Source organism: Telmatherina bonti (genome assembly GCF_933228915.1).
Source record: "Telmatherina bonti genome assembly, chromosome: 21".
Taxonomy (NCBI): Eukaryota; Metazoa; Chordata; class Actinopteri; order Atheriniformes; family Telmatherinidae; genus Telmatherina; species Telmatherina bonti.
The window spans coordinates 18795515-18817332 of record NC_136630.1 but is presented as its reverse complement, the minus strand read 5'-3'; the positions used below and the strand labels follow the sequence as shown (position 1 = coordinate 18817332).

Below are 21818 nucleotides of genomic sequence, written 5' to 3'. Positions count from 1 at the left end.
CTTTCACACACACTAAACCAGGAATCATCAACTCAGGTCCTCAAGGGCCGGTGTCCTGCATTTATTGGATGTTTCCTTGCAGTAACACACTTCAGTCAAACGAATGAATCAATAATCGACTTAGGCAGACTGAAACAAAAAGCTGTTGCAAATTTATTCTATTTGACATTGAATACCTGCAGAACACCAGCCTCCGAGGACCGGAGTTGGTCATCCCTACACTAACTCTTGATAGCCAAGACAGGTTGATGAAGTCCTTCTAACAATGTTTTAGCACTATTCTACAGGTTTCATCACATCAATCATCTTCATTCACTTTATCATTACACCACTCTGACAGTTTACTAAGCAACAAAACATTGGTCATTCCCAGTTAGTTTACATCCAAGACTGTTAAGAGAACAAATGACTTTTAAAACCTCTTACAGAATAATTACATTCACACACTGTAAGGGAGAAAAACACTATGTGAGGCTATATAATAAAGAAACCGGATTCTCTTTTGTTTCTATGGTTATGCTTTCTTAAAATAAAACACAGCTGTAGCATTTCTGTGAAATTTACAAGAAATGAAGCTTAAAAGGAGTTATCGTATGTTCACAGAACCTAGCTGTAAATAGTTCCATTTTTTATTTATTTTTTTTACTTCTTCGAGGTTTCACTGACATGAATGTGAGACTATAAACACTTTGCTGTGTGGTTAGTTACTCATCACGCAACAAGACCTCAGACATGCAAGAGGCAGCTTGTCAGCTTCCGTTGTCAAGAGTTAAAAATCAACACGACTTCATAACTTAGTTACAATACATCGCAACTGCATCTGGGTGTGCCCCAGAAAGTATAAAGAAGACTGTAGAATTCACAAATACCAGCAGCAAAAAATCATAATTTTGAGAGAGAATGGCAGGATTACAGTACAAAAATAAAATGTGAAGGCAAACTAATATGAGCAATAGAAGATTTCTTATAACTCACCATGAGATTCTTGAAGTTGTTTATTGGTGTCCAAAGATGGAAAATGCTGAAAGTACAGATACTTTTTATGGTAATTCCATCACTCTCTTGAAGTCTAAATTCTAAGTGGAAGACCCCACTAATGAGTCAAACCCTTCGGTAGGCTTGTGAACAAATGAAGCACACCTCCAAATGTAGTGAGCAGAGCACTAGTTTCATGCAGCAGCAGCACCTTCCTGTGCATCTTATCGGTCTTCCTGTGCTGTGGTTTGCAGGTTGAACAGAGCGAAGAAAGACAGAGAGGGGGGGAAAAAAAAGTATGCTGTGTACTTGTGTAGGCCATGTGACATCCTCCTCAACCAAAATGACCAAGCTGAAGTCTGCATGTTGGAGAAAGGCGTTTAACTGTGAAGTCAGTGTCAAACCACAGACGTGTGCTAAGATGACAGATACCAAAGTTCACTAAAGATTAATTTAAATAGTACACCTAAATATTCACCAGCACAATAGCATAACCCCAACTGCACTTCTCCGTGCAGGAGGGGTTGAAATATTCTCATACTTCTAAACAAACTCACATCCATATTAGGCAGTGCAGTGACAAAGCAAGTGGGAAAACATTGCTAAACATCTGTGCAAGTACTTATTTCACTGTGTGCATGACAGTGAAAATTTAAGACAAGTTTTTCATTCGACTTGTGGAGATAATGCAGTCTTTCTTCCTTCCAGTGCTTCTTGCAAAATTGTCAGTGTATAAGTTCTCTGTGGCAGACAGTGAAAGTTTACTGTAAATGCTTTAAGGTGTAAAAGAATAAAACCTGCAAGTTCCTGTTTCTTTTTGTCATTTTAATACTGATGATGTAACTCAGCACATAAGGTAAAAGAGAAAAAACTGACTGTCAACAGGAAGTATCATATTAAGTTATGTTTATCCAAAAAAGACCAAACACATTGTAAAACTTTTCTGCAGTTCATTCAAGAGTCAGCACATTTGCACGTCAGAGTAGAATTGGTCACACTGAGCTTAAATTTCCTAATCATGACTTTTCTTTTTCTAACTTTTTACAATGTCTAACACAAAATCGGAAAATATACATATTAAAATACATTTCATAATCATCCCTTAAAATAAATCAAATGGAAAACTCTTCAACAGAAAACACAAAAATAGGCTTCATTTGCCAAAAATTGTCTGCTTTTACATTAAAAATATTTTTTTTAGATGAAAGCAGCAGCAGCACTGCTGTCTATCTGATTTCAGAGTCTGATTGGCATAGCGGTATGAAGAAATGTCTCATCTCAGAGTTCATCACACAAAGAAACAGTAATTCTGTGCAACTCAGATGAAAAAAAAATTAAAAAATTGGATGCACAGTCCATGTAATGAGTGAGGATCAGCTGACAGAGTATGACACAGGTGAAAGGCACACAAAATGTGAAACATAATAGCTCTGAATACAAAGCAATCTTTTACCTCCAAAAACAATCACTCATATGAGAAATTACTTCAGTGTCCCACATCCCTTTCTTCTAATTTACAGTCAGGACAATGTAAACACTTTGCTTTAAGCAAGCACACAAAAGTGGTTAAAAAGAACACAAGTTAGAGACATTCACATTTAAAGGGACAACCGAGCCCTTTGTGTGACTACAGCCTAAAATGGACAAACACAAGTTGCAGGACTCACTTTGAAGGATAAATGTGATCAAAAGAATGACCATCTTAATGGGTTTTACATTGAAACAGTGCAGTGCAAGTGGACCTTCCTGCATAACTCAAAAGCATAGCTGATTAAGGTAATCAAATTCAAAGGCTTTATCCACAGTAACATAAAAAAGTCTGCAAAAATGAGCATTAGGGACTCAAGTATTTAGAAGAACAAACAAGCAAAAAAAAAAAAAAAAGATCCCTTACATCTTCTTTTCCAGAACAGGTAGTAACCAGCACTGTTCACAGGCAGAGGCGTTCCCTTCATTCTTGGTAAAATCTTTTATCATCTGAGGAGTCCAGATTTTATGCCACTGGAGCCATAACACATGTCACAATGCATCCAACAGCACCGTCACACACATTTCCGAGTATTTTTTTCCCCATCAGTGATCTTCTGAAGACACAAAGAAGGACACTTCCGGTGGCGTTCATGCCAGAGCAGCTCTGCAATCAGCAATGTACATGTCAAACAAACCTTTGATTATCCCAGTCTCTTGCTCGCTCAACTGAATTTGCCCATGCACACACACACGCACACACACACAAACACACAAGCACACATACATAAACACACAAGCACACATACATACACATGAGCTTCCAGATGGAAACATGTTGATTACAGATCAGACAGTCCTTCTGCATGTTCACTCAGCTCCATGGTGGAGTAGTCCAGAGGACGTCTGGGAATGCAAACAACATGAAAAGAAACACACAAACATACTTTTAAAACCTTCATAATGGCAATTGCGCAATTGTGCCTCCGTTTCTAAAACATCAGCCCAGCAGGGAATTCACCATCATACTTTTAAACTCTGTTATTAATCTTTATGTTGTCCATATAGTTTCTCAAACACTGACCTCTTACCATTACACAGGTGTTACCCTTAAATTCTGCGCTTTGGTGTATAAAAACGAACCATGTCGTATATTTAGAAAGTCTAAAAAATATGACAGAAGCATGGATGTTTTAGCTTCAAATCCACCATGATGTTTGCTAATTTTGTGATAGACGTGTCATATTCATGCAATTATCCCACTGAGTAAACATGAAGGACCATAGACTTTAGGTGCAATTGTGTATTTAAAAAAAGTGTGGACAGAGTGAGAAAAAAGGGACCTTATTGATTGTTGGACTTACTTTCACTTTTATTTTACTGCAGACAGTATTAACGTAGTTATGCTATGTAAAATATATGTTATGTTCTGTTGATATCTTATTAATGGGGGGGGGGGGCAGCGCAGGTAATTCAAATCATTCTCTTCTTCAGCCATAACTCCACTAAATGCAGAAAATGGTTTTGCATTGTCTTGTTGGACAAAGGTGGGTTGCTTTGAAATTTCAGTCAGCGCATTTACATGATGTACTAATGAAACAAGTGTTAGAGCTAAAAAGGCATGGATGACTTGCTTGTGTTCATATATTGTTTCTGTTGCTTCTGATGGCAACAGGTCAAACTGTGACAAAAACAAGCCTAATGAGATTAGCTGACAACTTGCAGCCACATAAAGCATTTCTAGACTTTCTCACAAAAATAACACCCCGATTTTTTGCCACAATGTAATCTGACAAAGTCACCATTTGAGCAACTTTAAGGCAAAGTCTGCGCAGTGAATTCAGCTGTACTTAACTTTGCAATAATCTTTTGCACTGCAAACTACAAGCTGAATAACTTTATTTCCGTTGGGTGCACGTACACACGAGTTCAGTTCATTAACCAGGTCAGGCTATAACCATAACAGGACTCATTTGTGTTGAATTTATGGTGAACAGAAAAGTAAAAAAACTTTGCCAAGAGGACTGAAACAACCTAATATTATTAGGAAGCATCGATTTGGGATTTATTTGATGGTGATCCTCCTTGGTGATCCATCAAATGATCTTTACTGCAACTGTCTTTAGTTGTTGCTTGTTTGTGAGGCTATTTTTTTTCCAGCCAAAGGGTGCTTTTTGGCACGTTCATTGAGACTTCCTTTTATTGCATGTTGTAGGGTCACAGTAACATGTCACAAATATAAATACCTGCTCAATTAATGATGGATTAATGAGAAAAATTCCATGAAGTCCATGAAATAGCCTTGATGTTGACCTTTAATTACTATTGGTGCTATCAAAAAAGGTAGCACTATACTGAAGAGTTGTAATTTCTAAACCTCTCCAGTAGTTTGGGTGTGAATATCTACAAATTAAAGCAGAGAATCTGCACTTTAACCCTACATTGATCAGATAAATGTATACTGAATACGTTTTGGTAAACAGGTAAACAAAAGTTGTGTCCAAATAAGACCTGACAATAAAAATGTTCTTAGATTAATTACATTTACAATAAAACAAAATATTAATTAGAGCACCTATGTTAGATGTGTTTTACTTAGTTTTTTTTTTTTTTTATTTCAAAGCATTCCAATTTGGCATTGTAAATGATGGACATATCGACACACAATTATATTCTACTATAATGGTGCAAAGAGATTATTGGAAACCAGATCAGTTAGCATATTGACTACAAAAGAGAACATAAGTGCTCACCTCCTTCTATAGAAGAACGTGAACAGAGCAGCTCCAAGTGCGAGCAGCAGGAACACCGCCACTACCAGTCCAATCTGTAACCCCAGGGCTGAAGCTAGGAGAGGTTAAACAGACAGGATTACATTTTAGTCATTTAAACAAAACTGTGATGCAGGCACCAATTGGTGGATTCGTTCTTTGCTGCAACAATATTTTTTTGCCATCTTTTATTCATGTAACCTTTTTTTCCCCCCAAAAACAGAACATATTTTCATTACAGCCAAGCCTTCTTGGTGATAAATCTTTTACTGTTGGGAAATCTTTTGATTTTGTTTTTAAAACAGTCAATCAATCAATCATTTTCTGAACTGCTTGTTCCAATTAAGGGTCACTGGGAAACTGGAGACTACCCCAGCAATCATTGGACAGGTCGCCTGTCCATCACAGGGCCAACACAGTGAGACAAACAACTATTCACACCTCACACTCACTCAGAGTAACCAATTAACATGCATGTCTTTGGATGGTAGGGAACCCACGCATACACAGGGAAAACATGCAAACTCCACACAAAAAGGCCACCGTCCAAGCCCTCCCACCTCAGCAGAGGCTCCATCCAGCAACCCTCTTGCTGTGAGGCCAAAGTGCTAACCACCATGCCACCATGCATAGAAATAGTAGTTACGGTTGCAGGCAGGCCATTCCACCTGCTACGGTCCCAAATTCAGGAGGCAGGCCCTTCAAGGGTGAGTGTTGTCATCTTGAAGGACAGAGTTCAGTCCCAGACTGTGAAAAAAAATTAAGATTTCCTCTGGTTGCAGAATCTCATCTCAACACATCTCTGCATTGATGATGCAGATAATAAAGACAAGCTCTGTTTTTCCAGTGAGGAGATGCCAACCCACACTACTCCACTGACTCCAACAAAACCTATAACAGCAGCAAACAACATAGTATCATCTGCATCTTCTCCACATTTTGACCCATTTATCATGGTCCATGCTCACAAGTACTGCTGATCAAGTACAAATACAGCATCCATTCATAAGCATCTGGGGAACCCCTGAACAAGAGTCAACCGCACAATGAACAGGCAGAGAAAATTTGGCACGTTGTTCATGGCTGCAGCCAACACACTGCTGCTCATCCCGCAAATGCATTTTCCTTACAAATTTGGAACCCAACAGGCCTCACAACAGTTTAAGATTTATTTCCAAGGAGAGTGATAATAACACAGAACTAATCCAGCAAACTCAAATTTCTTTTCACTAGGTGTTAAGTTTATAAACTGCACATCATGAGTAGCTTTTCAACAAGAGAAATAGCTTACTGAATTATCCTATGTGGATTAACCGAACAAGCTACATATCACGTTCTGCAGCAATAAGGCTCTGTTTCAGCCAATTCCATTGTGTAAAGTGAATGCAAGCAAACTCTGGGGGATACAAAGTAGCACAATGTGCTTCTGCTCAAGAAATGAAAGGTCAGTTATATAAAAAGCATGCTCAGGCTGGGGGATTCGATCGAAGTCATGATTTGATGCAATCAGCTGGTTTCTATTACAGGCTATGTATGAATTGGCTTGAAATGACCTGTCTGTAAAGTGCCCTGTGACAACATTGTTTTGAAGTGGCGCTATACAAATAAAGTTGAATTGAACTGAAGCAGTTTTTTTTTTTTTTTTGTTAAATTATGGCAAATTAGCAATAAAATGCAAGTGGTCTTTTTTTGTGCAATAAGGAAAGGTAAAGACATGCTTTTCTTTAAAACTTACAAGTTGTCATTGTCATCTTTATACATCTTTTCAAATTTAATATTTGTCTTGACAACTTTTACGGTTTTTTGTGGTTTCAGTATATATAAAGCCAATTTGGCTAGGTGCGTGCGTCAAAACGTCTGCAAAATGCATGCTGCAAGCGTGCACATCAACGCGCACACAGTATGTTATGACATGTTTCAAGTGCACACCCCGAAGACACCCAGAGGCACGCACACGGCAAAATTGGCTCTCCATATCTGTAGTGCCAGAACTCAATATTCCATGCATCCAGAAGGATGAGCCAAAATGCTCCAAAACGCTGGCCGTACGGGCTTTCTGCAATGGCTGGCAGCCAACGAGTTAAAAGGATAAAAATAAGTAAAAAACAGAAAACCAGGCTTTTCTTTGGGCAGTTTGCATACGTCACAGACAGGCAGCAAAGCGGAGGCTTCCTTTTTATAAGCAGCAAAGTTTAGTTTCACAGCTTGTAAATTTATATTAAGTTGTTTGCAGCAATAAGCTGAAAAAGGCATTTGACAAAAGCTTTGCTGCAGAGTTGGAGATATGCAGCCTGCTGCTGCAGCTCTTCCAACAACTCATTTTGTGTATTTCTTGTCTGACATCTGAAAATGTTCAGCATAAAGCAGAATGCTGAAAGTAAAAGTACAGTGGACAGCCTCTATCATGCACAGCTGTCTTTGACTTGACCCATTTTACTTGAAAAGGCGCCAGTTTTCTTTAAGGGTTCTTTGGTCAGTATAAGGTAATGGCGGCTTGCACATCAAGCCTTGCAAGCCTAAAATCTTGAATTTTTTGCTGCTTTGAATCACTGACTGAAGCAAACACTGGCTGAACATCAGCGTGGCTTATTTGTGTCCGTTTCTTTAGAGGAACTATACCTGATTTCATTTTAATCTCATTCAGAAAAAATGCTTTTACACAATATATAATGGAGTAAAATAGGTCTTTTCAAAAAAATACTCATTGATTGTGCATATGTATGAGTCCAGGCTGCTAATACCAGGGATCTTCAATCTTGGTCCTTGAGAGCTGGTGTTCTGCAGGTTTTTCAAGTGTTCCTGCTGGACAACACCGGACACATACTCAGGCAAGCTCTGCACATGTCTGCATACACAAAGTTTTGAAGTGTGGGAGCAGGGACACTTGGAGGACACTGGTCCTCAAGGATTAGGACTGAGGATCCCTGTTCTAAACTTTCTGTGAAGGTTTTTCTCCACCAGTTGTTAAACAAGAGGTTGCAAAAAAGCTTCGATTCAGCTCTTCAGAAACTTACAGGTCCCGTCATGGAGACTCTGTCCATTTTTTTAAATATATAGTCTATGAATGATACTGAATAAGATACAACATTTTGTAAGCATTTAACAGCTCCGTTGTGCTGCTAAGCCCCTAACCTGTGCCTGTGTAGCGGTCAGTCGAGGGATGCGAACAGGCGTCTGCCTGAGCAGGAGAAGGATTCATGTGTGACGTCTTGATGATGAGGGCCTTCTGGTAGTCTGACAGTGCGTGGATGTTCCCCCACACTCGCAGCCACCCAGACATGCAAGAAAAGTTGGCTCCTTGCACGGCAAGATACAAACACACATTTCAAATAAAACATCAAGGACGTCTTGTCACTTAGCTCAAATAAAATCTGTAAAATGCCAACTGAATAAAGGCCATTTACAACAGAACAGCACAAGTTATGAAGGTTGTAGACGAACATAAAGGACCGAATATGTGAAAAGAGAAAACAATTTGTGAGATGCTTTGTAAGCAGTTTATTTCTCACTGGGAAGGTAAGTTTCTGCTGTGTTAAGTGTGGGGTTGCTATGGCATCTCCTTCCAGTCACAGGCATCTGCTACGTTACTACACTGGAATAAAACTACTACAGGAAATCAGAGCTGTTTATTGAAGATGCTAATATGAAATGTGATCTGGATTGAGATAATAATGATGCTCTCCTAGGAGCAATGCCAGAGTTTTTTTTTTTTTGTCTTCCTTTAATAAAATCAAACAAATAAATCATTAAAAATAACTGAAAGCATCTCACCTTGCAGGTACAGAGCAGAAATGCCACAGTGACACTTCTGCTCCAAGTAGTCGGCCGCCTCATATACTTTCTTTGCAGAAATTAGATCGTTGCAGTCTGAAATGAACAAAAGTGACTTAGAAACAAAAGTAGCTTTGTTGATGAGTTACAGCATTTCTCATATTTCTCAATGAACAAAATAAACATTCCTTCTATTTCAAAACAGACAAAAATACAAAAATCCTTCAAATTAATTTTGAGAAGTTTCTTTGGAGGTGAATAACTACAAAAATATAAGTACATATCTACATGAATAACTGCAAAACGTTTTAATAGAGCATTTTATACCAGCTTGCTTTACAGAGAGGTTAACACTGAAGACCAAAATCCTACTAATGTAATTAAATGTCAAGTGTTCTTCAAACTTAGCAGAGCAAGCACATTGGTGCCATTAGCAATGTAAATATTTAATCTGTCTGCAACAGGCTTAAAGGGTGGAATCCAGCTGAAAAAGACATGAAACTGACATTTGAAAGTTGAAGTTGCTCAAAGAGATGACATAATCTCTTTTTAATCTAATGATTTATTCCAGCAGCCATTAGACTATATTATTACTTAATTTAATCTATTTATAATTTCATTTCATTTATTTTTTTTAACAGTTTTTTGGTGAAAAAAGGAACTGTTGGAACACCCAGAATTTCCCCCCTTGGGGATGAATAAAGTGTTTATCCATCTATCCATCCATCCATGTATCTAATCTGTAGTTGATAATGCAGAGATTTAAAATCAATGTACTTTAGCTGGTCACCTCTCATATATGCCTACAAAGAAAGAGTGACACAGAGTGAGAAATATATTTGTAACAGCTAGGTGTCACATGAGTGAAGGGATTTAAGATTCAGTCTTTTCTAAAGTACTTACACTTAAAAACCATCATCCAGATCATTTGTTTTTGCACAGTAAATTGTTACCCTTTAAGAGGAAGAAACATGACTTCTTTTTGGTCTGTGAAGATGTATTTCACTTGACAACCGCTCAAATGACATACTTCTAAACAAGAAACTTGGATGAAAGGCAAAGAAAGGGTCAAAACAAAAATAAATATCCATTACATTTACTTTCAGTACTTACAAGTAAATACGTCCATGTAGAACTCTTATGTGAAAATAAGCAGCTTCATGCATCTGTCCTTACATTCTCCCTTAAGCTTATGTTCTTTTTATACAATAAATAAAACATTTCAAGTTCTAATGATTTTAGGTTAGTAAATGATACTCAAGAGATGATACTACCTGACTGCTCTTGCAAGCAAAAGTCAATCTGACTTGAGAAGGCTGAACTTGGACACAGGTTGGTGCTGTAAGGAGTGGGAGATGAGCTTGTCCAGGAAGAGGGGCTCCTGATGTCACAGCATGCACATCGACTCAGTGAGACAGGACCGGCTTCCACTGACCTGCACCCACAGACCATACAGCGGCACGCATCAATAAACACACAACTATTGATAGTAAAATATTCATACACTACTCACAAGTATTCATATTTGGCTTGTTGAATGATGTCAGAATGAGCTTAAAATGTACTGCAAGGTTTATAGGTGAACTTAAATGGACTTTATCTAAACTTACAAAAGCAGGAGTAAAACTAATAAATGTTTTAATACTAATTATACAAAATGCTGTTCTGTGGCAAGGTGATTAATAGCAAAAAAAACAACAACATAACAAAACAAAACATAAACAAACAAAAAAAACAGCATCTGATCCATAAATCTTACATTAAATGTTCTTATTCAGTTGCAGCTTGTGTCTAAACAGTCCTCATCATCATCCTGTTCACATTTAGACATCAGATTTTGTTTCAGTAAATTGTCTATGAATCAGACAGCCACAGCAATAAACATGAGTCAAACACTGTGTGAACATCTGCAATGTGCCTACTAAACAGCCCTGACCTGTCGGGGCATGTCAATGTGTTGCCAGGTGGGGCATCTGGATCAGTCATGTTTTTAAAAAAATTTCCCACAGATGCTTGATTACTTGAGAGCTGGGGAATTCAGAAGCAAATTTCACACCTTTAACTCCTTAAAATGTCCCTCAAACACTGTGTTCAGACCAAATGGAAAGGGAAAACTTTTGAATGGGGTGCATTATCCAGCAATCACATGCACTGTATGCACCTTCAGTGATGACAAATCTCTGTGTAGTCTGCAGCTATGCACCCTCGTATCCTGCAAGCTACCGCTCATTGTATTTTAAAAGTTTTCTACTTTTAGCTGAGGAGCAGTTTGTGGTTCTTCCATACAGACCAAGCTTCATATCACCGACACATCACTGAATATTGGGTACTCGTGTGCTCTAATTAGATCATCAGTTATACTTATTTTTTGGACACTTGGGCCACATAACCCTTTTATCCAGTTTGACCAAGACTTTCACTTGTTTTTATATTCCCGGTTCATCGACTTAAAAAAATATAACTACCGTTGTCCTCAATTTCATCCCCTTTCATCAAGGAAAAGGCTGAATTTGCAACAGTCACTCAAATAACTGGAGACTAAAAAAAAGGAATAACTAAAAAATTTGCTAAATTATAATTTAGTGATGTAAGACACTGTTTTTTCATTTAATTTAGTCGAAGAAAAAAAAAGAAAAACAAAAAATTGGTCCTGGAGAAATTACAGCACTTTTCTGATGAACAATGGGACAAATTACCTGGCAACATGTACAGAAGTCTGATTAAGAGGTACAGAAAACACCTGACTGTAGTAGAAACATGAAAGGATTGTTCAACAATAAAAATTAGTTTATGACTTTTGTGAAATTTGTCATTATTACTTTAGTCAATTTCAGCGTATTTCACAGGCAGCTCTTTTTCCTTCATTTAAGGGAGGCTATGAATAAATTTGAGGATGACTGTATGTATTTATTACCTGACACATCAAACCCATTTGGAAATGCTAAAGTAGCTAGATGCAATCTTTGCGATATATTATAGACGTAGCTTAGCGGCATATGTCAGCATCAGACTATAAACCAGGAGAGAAGCTCACTGAAAGTTCATGTGTGCCTCAGTCTGTTTTTACCTGAGAATGGGCATCACTTGACTCCCCCTAGTGGTGGACAGCGAGGAAAGCAGCTTCTGGTTTTCACTAAACAGCAGAACATCTCTGAGGCTGGAGTTGGTCAGAGCAGTGCCAGCTCTACACACACTGAACAGATCGTAGCACAGGACCACTGCTCCTCGTGCTGGCACCGTAGAGCCTTCTGGGAAAGTCTGATCTATCCATGGGAGAGATGGGGTGAAGGAGCATAGAGAGGGTACCGGAGGATGCGTGCACAATAAAAAGAAAATAGAGTCAGGCATAAGGTTTAAGTAGGAGATGGAGAATATTTTGCACAGCAGGAGTTGGGTCATCCCCTCCCCTCACCTGCTCCAGTGACATTTCCAACGATGTAAAACCCATCGCGGTTGAGCAAACCGTTCAAAGGCACTGCAATTACAGCCCCACTGTACTCCTGGTCAAACACGGAGAGTACCAAACCCTGCAGGTCTGTCTTGGGTGGCCCATACAGCTCCACAAAGGCCCTCTGCTGGCTGTGATTGGTCCAGTAGCTGCTCACTACCTCGCTGATGACGACATCCTCAGGGGCAGGAGAAGGGCGAGGGCAACTGTTTTCCCTCAGAGGAGTGGGCGGAGCCACCTACAACGACCATTACAAGTCTTTTCTAGTACAGAATTAACTGATGAGATCATTTTCAAGTTAACCAGAGGGACTTTCATGCACTTGTGAAGAGTTTTACACTGTAGCATGCAGGTAAAGCAATAAGCAGATATGTCTGTGACAGCTCAATATTACAATTACAGCTGTGATAGCATAGGTATGATTCAGATCAGAGTTCAAAATGAATTACTCATCAGAAATCATTGCTTCCTTTTCTGAACATGCCCTCTTCCCCTTTACTCACAGAAAAAGCAGACAGGTCATATGGGTACAGGCCTCTACAGCGGCTGAGCGATTCATCCCCAGGCTGAACATCTGGATCTTCCAGTAATGGCAGCTGTCCTGGAGTCAAAGCTTTACTCAGCTCCTTTGCCTCCTTATCTGATCCCCTCTGCCGGTACACCACTGCATCCAGCAGGCCTTTAGTAGGGATCCCCTTCTGGGTAGCTGATGGTGGGCCGAAAGGGCTGCGATAGAGCGCCACAGCATCTGGACCATTCTGGATGGTGTTGGGAGGCAGGCGGAGTGAAGGAGCTGGCACCAACCTGTCACTGCCCAGTAGAAAATAACCTTTGGCAGTGGTGAAGTGTCCACTCAGGCTGATTTCCCTGTAAGGTTTGTTGTTGTGTGCACTAAACAGCAGAATCCAGATGCCCTGCAGGGAGACTCTGCGACCTGATGGGTGCCAGAGCTCGATGTACTCGCCATCCTCAGCAGCACCGGGTGTATCAGTGTTCAGCTCATTGATCAGGAAGTCGCTATTTCCCCAAGGTGGGAGGTGAGGTGGCGAATCTGTACCGCCTGGAATCACTGAAGCATAATGAAAAGAATTCACTGAGTCAAGAGCTCCAACACTGTGCAATAAGAAATGTAAAATGATGAAATATTAAAACTGCAATAATTTGCAATCTCTTACAAGTTTGAGTGATATCAACTGTTTCCCAGTTTATCAGACTGAATATCAAACTTTCAATATGCAATTCATTACACAATGTAATCAAGTCTTTCATATTTTATGTATTAAAGGCCTGAAACTTAAAGCCGCATTTATCATTTGCTTGATAGATTATAATAAGAAATCAAAAAGACTGAACTGTATTCAAATAGCCCCATGTTTACGTTGCTCATTCTAACAAGTTGATCATCTTTGCTGATGACAAGAAGTGGTCTAATTACCAGAAATAATGAGAGACAATTTGGCTGCAGAACACTAAATACCAGTATTACTAGCTGACTGCAGATTTTTGGAGAAGACACACAGTGGACTGCAGTCTTTGTCATTATAGAGATGATCAGCAGCTTAAAAGGAAAACGGCCACAGAAGGAATTTGGTGTAAATAAGATGGAATGAAAGTTTATAGAAAAATGTATTTACTCCGATCAGAACATATCGTGACGTGGTTTCTGCAGTGAAAAACTCCTTCAGGGCAATGCGGTTAGAGAGCAACAACACATTTATCTTCTCTTTTTTTCCACTTGGGTGTAGTGAACATTTCTAACAGGCACCACAGAGAGCTTGTTGGATAGATGCTTGCACAATAAAGCAAGTCTAACATGTTCACGGTATCTTTAGGAGTTCTACCTTAACTAATCCCAATACAGATCTCGCTAAACAGTACTGCTATGCTGGAGTGGCTAACAGTTTGATCAATCAGCCCATGTTGTCACACTATGGATGTGTTTGCATTCAAATAAAAAAAAGACAGACTGGCAACAGATGATCTGAGAAGCAATAGAGCGGCTACAGCCGAAGGAATAAGTAAATGTAAGAGTACAGCAAACAATTTGTGATTGTTATCTCATTAAATGGGTGTTGCAAGTGCTTTCTTGTACCTAACAAGGAACAAAAACAAAAATGAAACCATTCAGTCGATTATTGTAAATTTAAAAGTTCATTCTCTGTCATTTAGACTCAACGCGTCATATATACCACTGAAGCTGTTTTGTTATTTTAACTTATTTTAAGGAGATAGACAAATGTGTGTATAAACATGAATGTACAGATACCATCTGATGCAGGTTGGTGCGTGTGCTCTATTTTAGGTTCATAACGATGAAGATCATGGAAAGTCAGTATTTGAGTTTATTTAGACTTGGAAATGGCCTCTATCTCTCTCTATCAAAGCACTAATGCCCCTTTTTTCTAAGAGAATTGATTGGCTGGGAGGCAGCGCTGTTACATCTTCTGAAGCAGGTTAGATTTTACAGCATAAAATTCCATTATGAAACAAGAAAGTTTAAAGTTAAGCAACTTTATACTAACAATCCAGAGCAGTATCTGAAATTACTTCACCAAAGCAGAAAGCATGCTAGGTCCATGCTCTTCTTTGCTGCCCTACAGGACGTAAACACAGTCAGCAGTGCACAACAAGGACGGATAGCCAGAGGCCCAAATCGTCCAGATCGTGGCATGTTTTCTATGTTTCCATCAGGAAGACTGCAGCCTGAGGGCCAACATGAAGACTCAAAAGGAGCCTCACCCCACAGGCCATCTGGGTGCTCAATGAGAACACTGCTTCAGGCTGCCCTCTACTCCATCCACAAGCACCACAAAAACAGGATAAACAGTTACATAATATTCACTTAGACCAACTCAAAGATATTCTAACAACTACAAGTAAATACTTGCCTTATCAAATATCCTCTTTCCCATTTCACTCCAACAGTTCAAAGACTTCTCAGAGATGAAAGCTGACATGAATTCAGTTTAAACTCTTCACCAGAGACAGGACAACAGACCCGTCAACATAAATGCTGGTCAGTTTTTTTTGTGCGTTTCTGAATGAAAACAGTATATTTTGTCTTTTCTTTTATCAAAAAGCTTTTTGTAAAGGCATCATATCCAAGCCAAATGAGAGCAAGACTGTTTTTAATTGAGATCTGCATAATACCAAAGAGGCTTAGTTAACAATCAGCAACCATTAAGACTTCTTACAACTCATACAAATAAGATTCAAACTTATTTTCCTCATTAGAAAAAGGTAAAAACCCTCCTACATTGTTTATTTATCATGTTTTCTGAAGCTTTCAGTGAAATTATATAAATTTCATAAGGATCACATTTTTTAAGTATAGGATAGATTTTGAGCCAGGAAATATCAGAATTGGAATAAGAAACAAATGATTAAGTTTTGGAAGTGATCCAGATCACCATCTGGATCCAGGAAGTTTTTAACAGATTCTGTAAATTCAGATTTGAATTTATTTATAAAGCTCTTTTCATGTTACAAAACAACACAAAGTGCTTTTCATAGTTGAAAAAACAGTGCATATTACTCCAATTCTTCCTTTCCTCTCTATTTTACCCAAACAATAGCAGTAAATCCTTATATTCTGCCTCTTAACACAAATATAGAAATACTAATCAAATAAAACATAATAAAGATGTATTTTAGTTCAAATATTTTCTTTTCTTGTATATCCCTTTATAGGGCACTCAATGAAATACTTTGGATTAAGAAATTTAACCTTAAAGTGTCCTTCTGGTATGTAACAAGAGCTCAATTCTTTTGTTACATTTTTAAAAAATGATTTGTTTCATTCTGAAAATGAAAGAAAATGAAGTGATAAAAAATAGCCACTTGCCCTATTCTGGTAAAAGAAAGTATCATGAGAGTGTATGGAATGAAATGATTTTTTTAAAAAAACAAACAAACAGAAAAAACCCGATAAGTTTAAAAAACAATCGAGATATGTCTTATGATGAAAAGGAAAAACAACTATAAGAAGTAAAAAATAACAGCATTGATCAAAATGATAGAAATATATGCATTACTTGATAAATTATCAGTTATATTATCTATAAGATAAATATTTTTGTGGAAAAATAAAGATAGAAAATAGAAAATTGAATAGTGTAAAATACTTTATTTCTATTATGTATTATATATGATATTACTGTAATAACTATAATTATGAATGATGATTAACTGTGTAGATGAAAAGCACCAATAATTATAATGATACTAAAAAATAAACAAAGATGACTGAATAAAAAAAGATGAAATGTTATAATGAACCACTACATGAGCCACCCAATCACGGGTCCCCACCACAGCAATAGGACTGCAGTGCAGGACCCCCCTCTAGCCCTCATCACAGGGTGATCGCTGCAACAGCAAAGACTGGGCAGGCAGAGTCCTGTGTAGTGGGTCCCCAAGAGGAAAACTGGAATTAAAAATATTAAGTTAAAAAAATCAAATAAATCAAAATAAAATCAAATATTTTGTTAAAAGCCAATGTAAAAAGGTAGGTTTGAGCTTTTTTTTTTTACTATTTGGAGATGGGGATAATTTTGCCATTAGAGCTTCTAAAACAAATAAAGCTCAGAATCGTGGAAGTCACGAGATGATAATGTAAAATGTTTAATACACTAACAGCTTCTCACAAAAAAAAATCCAAATTTCTTCTATAACTTCAAGACTATTGTAGCCATTTCCTTCAGCTTAATGTCTAAAGGTGTCAAGTATTCTGAATAAGATGTGGCACCTATGCTGACAATGGATATAGATAATGCTCTTACCTTTAAGTATACACAAGAGTGTTTGTTGTAGGGTGATAAATGCATAGGCTGTTGGGCTTTTTGGACTTTTTTCTCAGATTAGTGACCCCAGAGGTCTGAACTCTCTCAGGGCTTCTTGTTCACTTCCATATGACAAATGATAAAGTTCCTTTATTTCAATATAAGCATAAGGACAACCGACTTCTTTCACACATAGTTCTTCATCTTTCATTTCTGTGAAAAGAAATGCTTTAAAAGGGACGGGATCTGCCCCCAGCTTTCACTTCTCAACTGTGCAACACTTGTTTCAGTCACTACACTTTTACTTTGTTGGTTTGATGGTGGAAATCTGTTACTTCTGATGTAAGCATATTTTTGGAGAACAGCAATTAGAAGTGTCTCTGAGTAATACTTTCCCAGGATGATGCAAACTGATTTGTTACTTTATTTTATGTTTTACTGAGTTTCTTCATTTTTTGCACCATTATATTTCTTATCATTGACATGGAAAGAGCCGATAATGGACAAACATTCATTCTTCTTTTTCTTTTCTTTAATGTCTAAATTAAATCTGTCAAATGGAAAGCCAGTCAGTCATAATGGAGTTTAAAAGTACTGAAATACAAAAAATAAATACAAAACTTGCCCAAGAAAAGAGCAAACGGGCCAAAAATAAAAATGTAAATGTAAACAAGACAGCAGCCCAAACTTAAAGCAATAATATGTAGTTTCAGAAGGATTGTGAGGATGATATTGTTTTGAGTTTGATAATGGATGAACTTATATTGATTTATTCAGAGGGTCATGATTTCAGGACCATAATATGTTTTCATTCAATTCTGTGTTAGTTTAGACGTCAAAAGCAGACTTGCTACATGTTCTATGATACTCAAACGGTTACAGATAGAAACTTTTTAATTCACATACAATTTACTGTATCTAGACGAAGCAACAGCAGAACAGTTCAGGAAAGAATATATACATTTGAGGTGCCCTCCACGCAGGGGCAACGGAAAGATTTAAATGGATTTGTTATGCATGAATGACATTCAAAGACTTACCAAAGCTGTGAGGGCAGATCTTTGGCCAGGGGCATTGGTTCGGCTGCCCAGGAGTTTGGGGGGCCTCCCAGAAGATGCCAGGATCTCTGCTCCAAGTAGCGACACCACAGCGGCTGAGATAGAAGCCTCCTTCTCTTAAACTGATGACATGATGAAATCATTAGGAAACAATGGCAATGAAGGGATTTAATTAGTCTTTATATTGTTTTTGTTTTTTTTATCATGATCTTATTTTTAATTATATTTCACATTTCACATTGTTTTATTGTGAGATAAATTTTATGTCCTCTAATCTTTTGTGTAATCTTAGTTTTCAACACTGGTCGGTGCCTGCTGTTTTTAGAGTGCTTCATAAATAAAGTTATGGCTTCCACCATACAGTGATAGGCTAGATAATATATTAGATTCAGCGAGTGCAGGATGGTGCATTTATATTTTACATAGTGAACAAAGAAAAGAGACAAAAAGAAGCTAATTTAGGCAATGATTGATCATAGATTGCCACTATAAGCATATTAGTGTCTGGAAGGTTGATTTAAAGCAACTTCAATGAAGAACAGTCAATATAGGAAATAAAACTGTCGTCATTTGTATGAAAAAGTGTTAAAAAAAAAAAAAAAAAAAAAAGTTGTAGTCAAATTTAAATAGACTTACTTCCAGGTCCTGTGAGCTTCAGCTCTTGCAAATAAGAGACCAATTATGACCACATCTAAACCATGTGAACCAAAGAGGAACTGAAGTGACAAGCTCTCCCCTCCCCCCCATTAAGTAAAATGCACTTAACACGTCCCACGCATCAGAAATAAAAACTATGTCAACCTAAACAAACATGAACCTTATAAATACATGCTTCTATTAGGGTTTGTTAAAGACTCGCCTGTTACTCAGCTGGTATGGCTGCCTGCCGGGGATAAGAGTTTCTGTAAGGTTGGCACTTGGCTTTCTTCCAGGTCCAGCAAACACAAATGCATCTAGAGGCTGAATCTGGCTTAGTGGACTGCCCACTGAGAAGTCCGTAGCTCTGCCACTGTAAATGGCAACAGCACCAGACTCATCTCCTGAGAGAAAAGTTGCAATAGGAACACAACATTTACTGTTAAGTTCAATGATCAAAGTAAAGAAACTAAAAGAAAATCTAAATATAATTCAACATTTAGTTTTAAATGCAGGTAAATGACACAGTTGAGAGCACTGACCTTTCATGAATTTTTTGTCTATGGTCACAGAGATCAATCCGTTTCTGGAGGTGTCCACATCCACACTGACACTGACCTTGTCCGTTTTCCCATCCAGTACAACCAAGGCTAGAGAACCTACAGCTGGAGCCTCGGTCAGCTCCACAAACCCATCCACCTGGCCACCTCCCAGCTTCAGCTCAGTAATCACAGGAGCGGTTGGGGCAGCAGCAGGCGGGGTACAGTTGTTTCGCTGTCCCGGCGAGGGCGAGGACACCTGAAAGCCCCACTGATCTTCAGAGAGCAAGCACCTCTCAATTGACTCATCCCCCTCAAGTGCAGCCTCGTCTTCTATAAAAACTGGCTCCCCAGGGGTCAGGATTTCAGCCAGGAACTCTGCACCTCCAGTGCGACGGGTCATGTAGACAACAGCATCCACCAGCCCGACCGCAGTGACGTTCATCTTCTCACTGTAGCGAGCAGCAGATGAATGATAGAGGACAATAGCATCTGGGCCATTCTGGACAGTATTTGGTGGCAGGAGGATGGCTGGTTTGGGCAACATATCCACTGAACCCACCAGGAAGAACCCTCTATCGTCTGTCGTGTGGCCTTTGAGGTCTAACACCTTGTAGGCTATATTTCCATTACCGTTATAGAACACAAGGGTGTAGCCATCCAGCGGGGCCCGTTTTCCACTGGTGTGATACAACTCCACAAACTCGGTGGTGTCCAGTCTTGGGTTGTCAGCATTTATCTCACTGATGATGAGGCAGGGTTCGCCACCAACTACCGTCACCAAGCAGAGATAGACCGCAGTGGCCAAACTGACCAACATCTTTTGCTGCTTCTTCAAAAGACCCAACAGGAGATCTCCTGCAGAAATAAATAACAATAATAAACACTGGTTGTGTTCTTCTGTAAATGAAAATAACTGGGTGAGACAACTCAAATAGTGCTCTCTTTTTAATCATGCTGTGTAAGACTGTAGAAAAAGGCTTCTCACAGTGATCTAATTTTATCTATAATGCTTGTAGTTCAGATTTATGAGGAAAAACCTCATAATAGGATGAATGAGTCCTCTATGGGTCTATTTTTTGTTCATGGTGGCAATGGGAATGCACGTCCTCTGCATGAGTCATGACATGTTGCGAAACACACAGGCTAACAGATGGAAACTGAAGGAAATCATGACAAGCTTCAGATGTAAAAACTAAAGGCAATTTGGACAAACCGAATCAAATCAACTGGCGCTGTCTGGTTTTGTATATGTAGTTTAGCATAAGTGGATGCAACTGAGAAAAAAAAACCAAAAACCAAAGGTAGTTTCAAAATCTCTAGAAATCCTCCAAGCAGTAATGTTAAGTATGAGATGCATGTAAAAGTAGTCTGCACAACATTCAGTCTTATCAGGAGTAACTCCAGTTCTGCTCCGGAATTATCTCCGTCTTCCACAGTTATTCCAGTCACGGTCGGGCTGCTATGCATGCATCTTTCCGTCGGAAAATAAATAAATAAATAAATAAAAGCTGTCAATCTGCTTTCTTGCACCACACTTAAGGTCCCAAAAGGCGACGCGACTTACCGCGTTTTCTCCGTTCCGGTCGGTCAGATATCTCCTGCTGGACTGTCCAAACTTTTCAGCTGAATGTTAAATCGTCAGCAGCTTGAAATATTACTGCTAAAGTTTGCTTTCTGTCCTTCGCCGCTCCCGTCATTCACAAAGCAGCACTTTCTCTCTCCCCCCCTCGTACTGTGGGCGGTCACTGAGGGGGATGATGCCTTCAAGAAGAGATCCTTTTTTTTTTCCCTCCTTCCTTCTGCGACTCAGTTCCTAATTCCGTCATTCGCAGCTCCAGACAAACCAAAGCAGCGAGATAAACGCGATTTCTCAAGTTAATCAGCTATATTTGACCAATCCTGTTAAATTGTGCCGATTTTTTTGCACTGCAAAATGATATTGGCGAGTTCATCTGAAGTCGCCTTCAAAGACCTGAAGGGGGCCCCTGACCCCACTTTGTGAAGCAGACAAGAGCGGGTTTCAGTAACACTGTAATCCTGATGGAAGCCCCGCCTAGTTTTACACTACAGTCTCCCCACTGGACCCATATGGTGTTCATTTTTAGATGGACGTACTTATTGTTCGGTCCTTTTTTTTTTTTTTTTTTTTTTTCCTTTTTTCTTTTCTCAAATTATTGCAATAAATTTGTAAGGTTTCAAGTCAATGGATAAGCCCTGAAGGTTGTTGTGATATCTGAATGTCCAACTAGGTGCCTTTCCAAGAACAAATCCTAACAAATATTTGGTGTAACCTGATCTGATCTATACTTTGGTAAACACGAGGTGTATGACAAGCCATAGAGGTGCCTATGTGCAAGTGAATGCAACAT

At 38.7% G+C, this 21818-nt stretch overlaps 1 protein-coding gene across 1 annotated transcript; it reads right to left on the bottom strand.

Moving 5' to 3' along the window:
• Positions 1 to 1928: 1928 nt before the first annotated feature.
• On the bottom strand, positions 1929 to 19993 carry LOC306771416 (uncharacterized protein; the record flags this gene model as incomplete). The annotated part of the gene is made up of 12 exons (XM_079260581.1): positions 1929 to 3109; positions 3256 to 3348; positions 5196 to 5289; positions 8346 to 8510; positions 8985 to 9080; positions 10259 to 10419; positions 12052 to 12247; positions 12397 to 12670; positions 12936 to 13501; positions 18254 to 18393; positions 19131 to 19311; positions 19450 to 19993. The coding sequence occupies 11 exons, from the start codon at positions 19991 to 19993 to the stop codon at positions 3285 to 3287; spliced, it is 2481 nt and encodes an 826-aa protein (XP_079116707.1). The 3' UTR covers positions 1929 to 3109; positions 3256 to 3284.
• Between the last annotated feature and the right edge of the window lie 1825 nt (positions 19994 to 21818).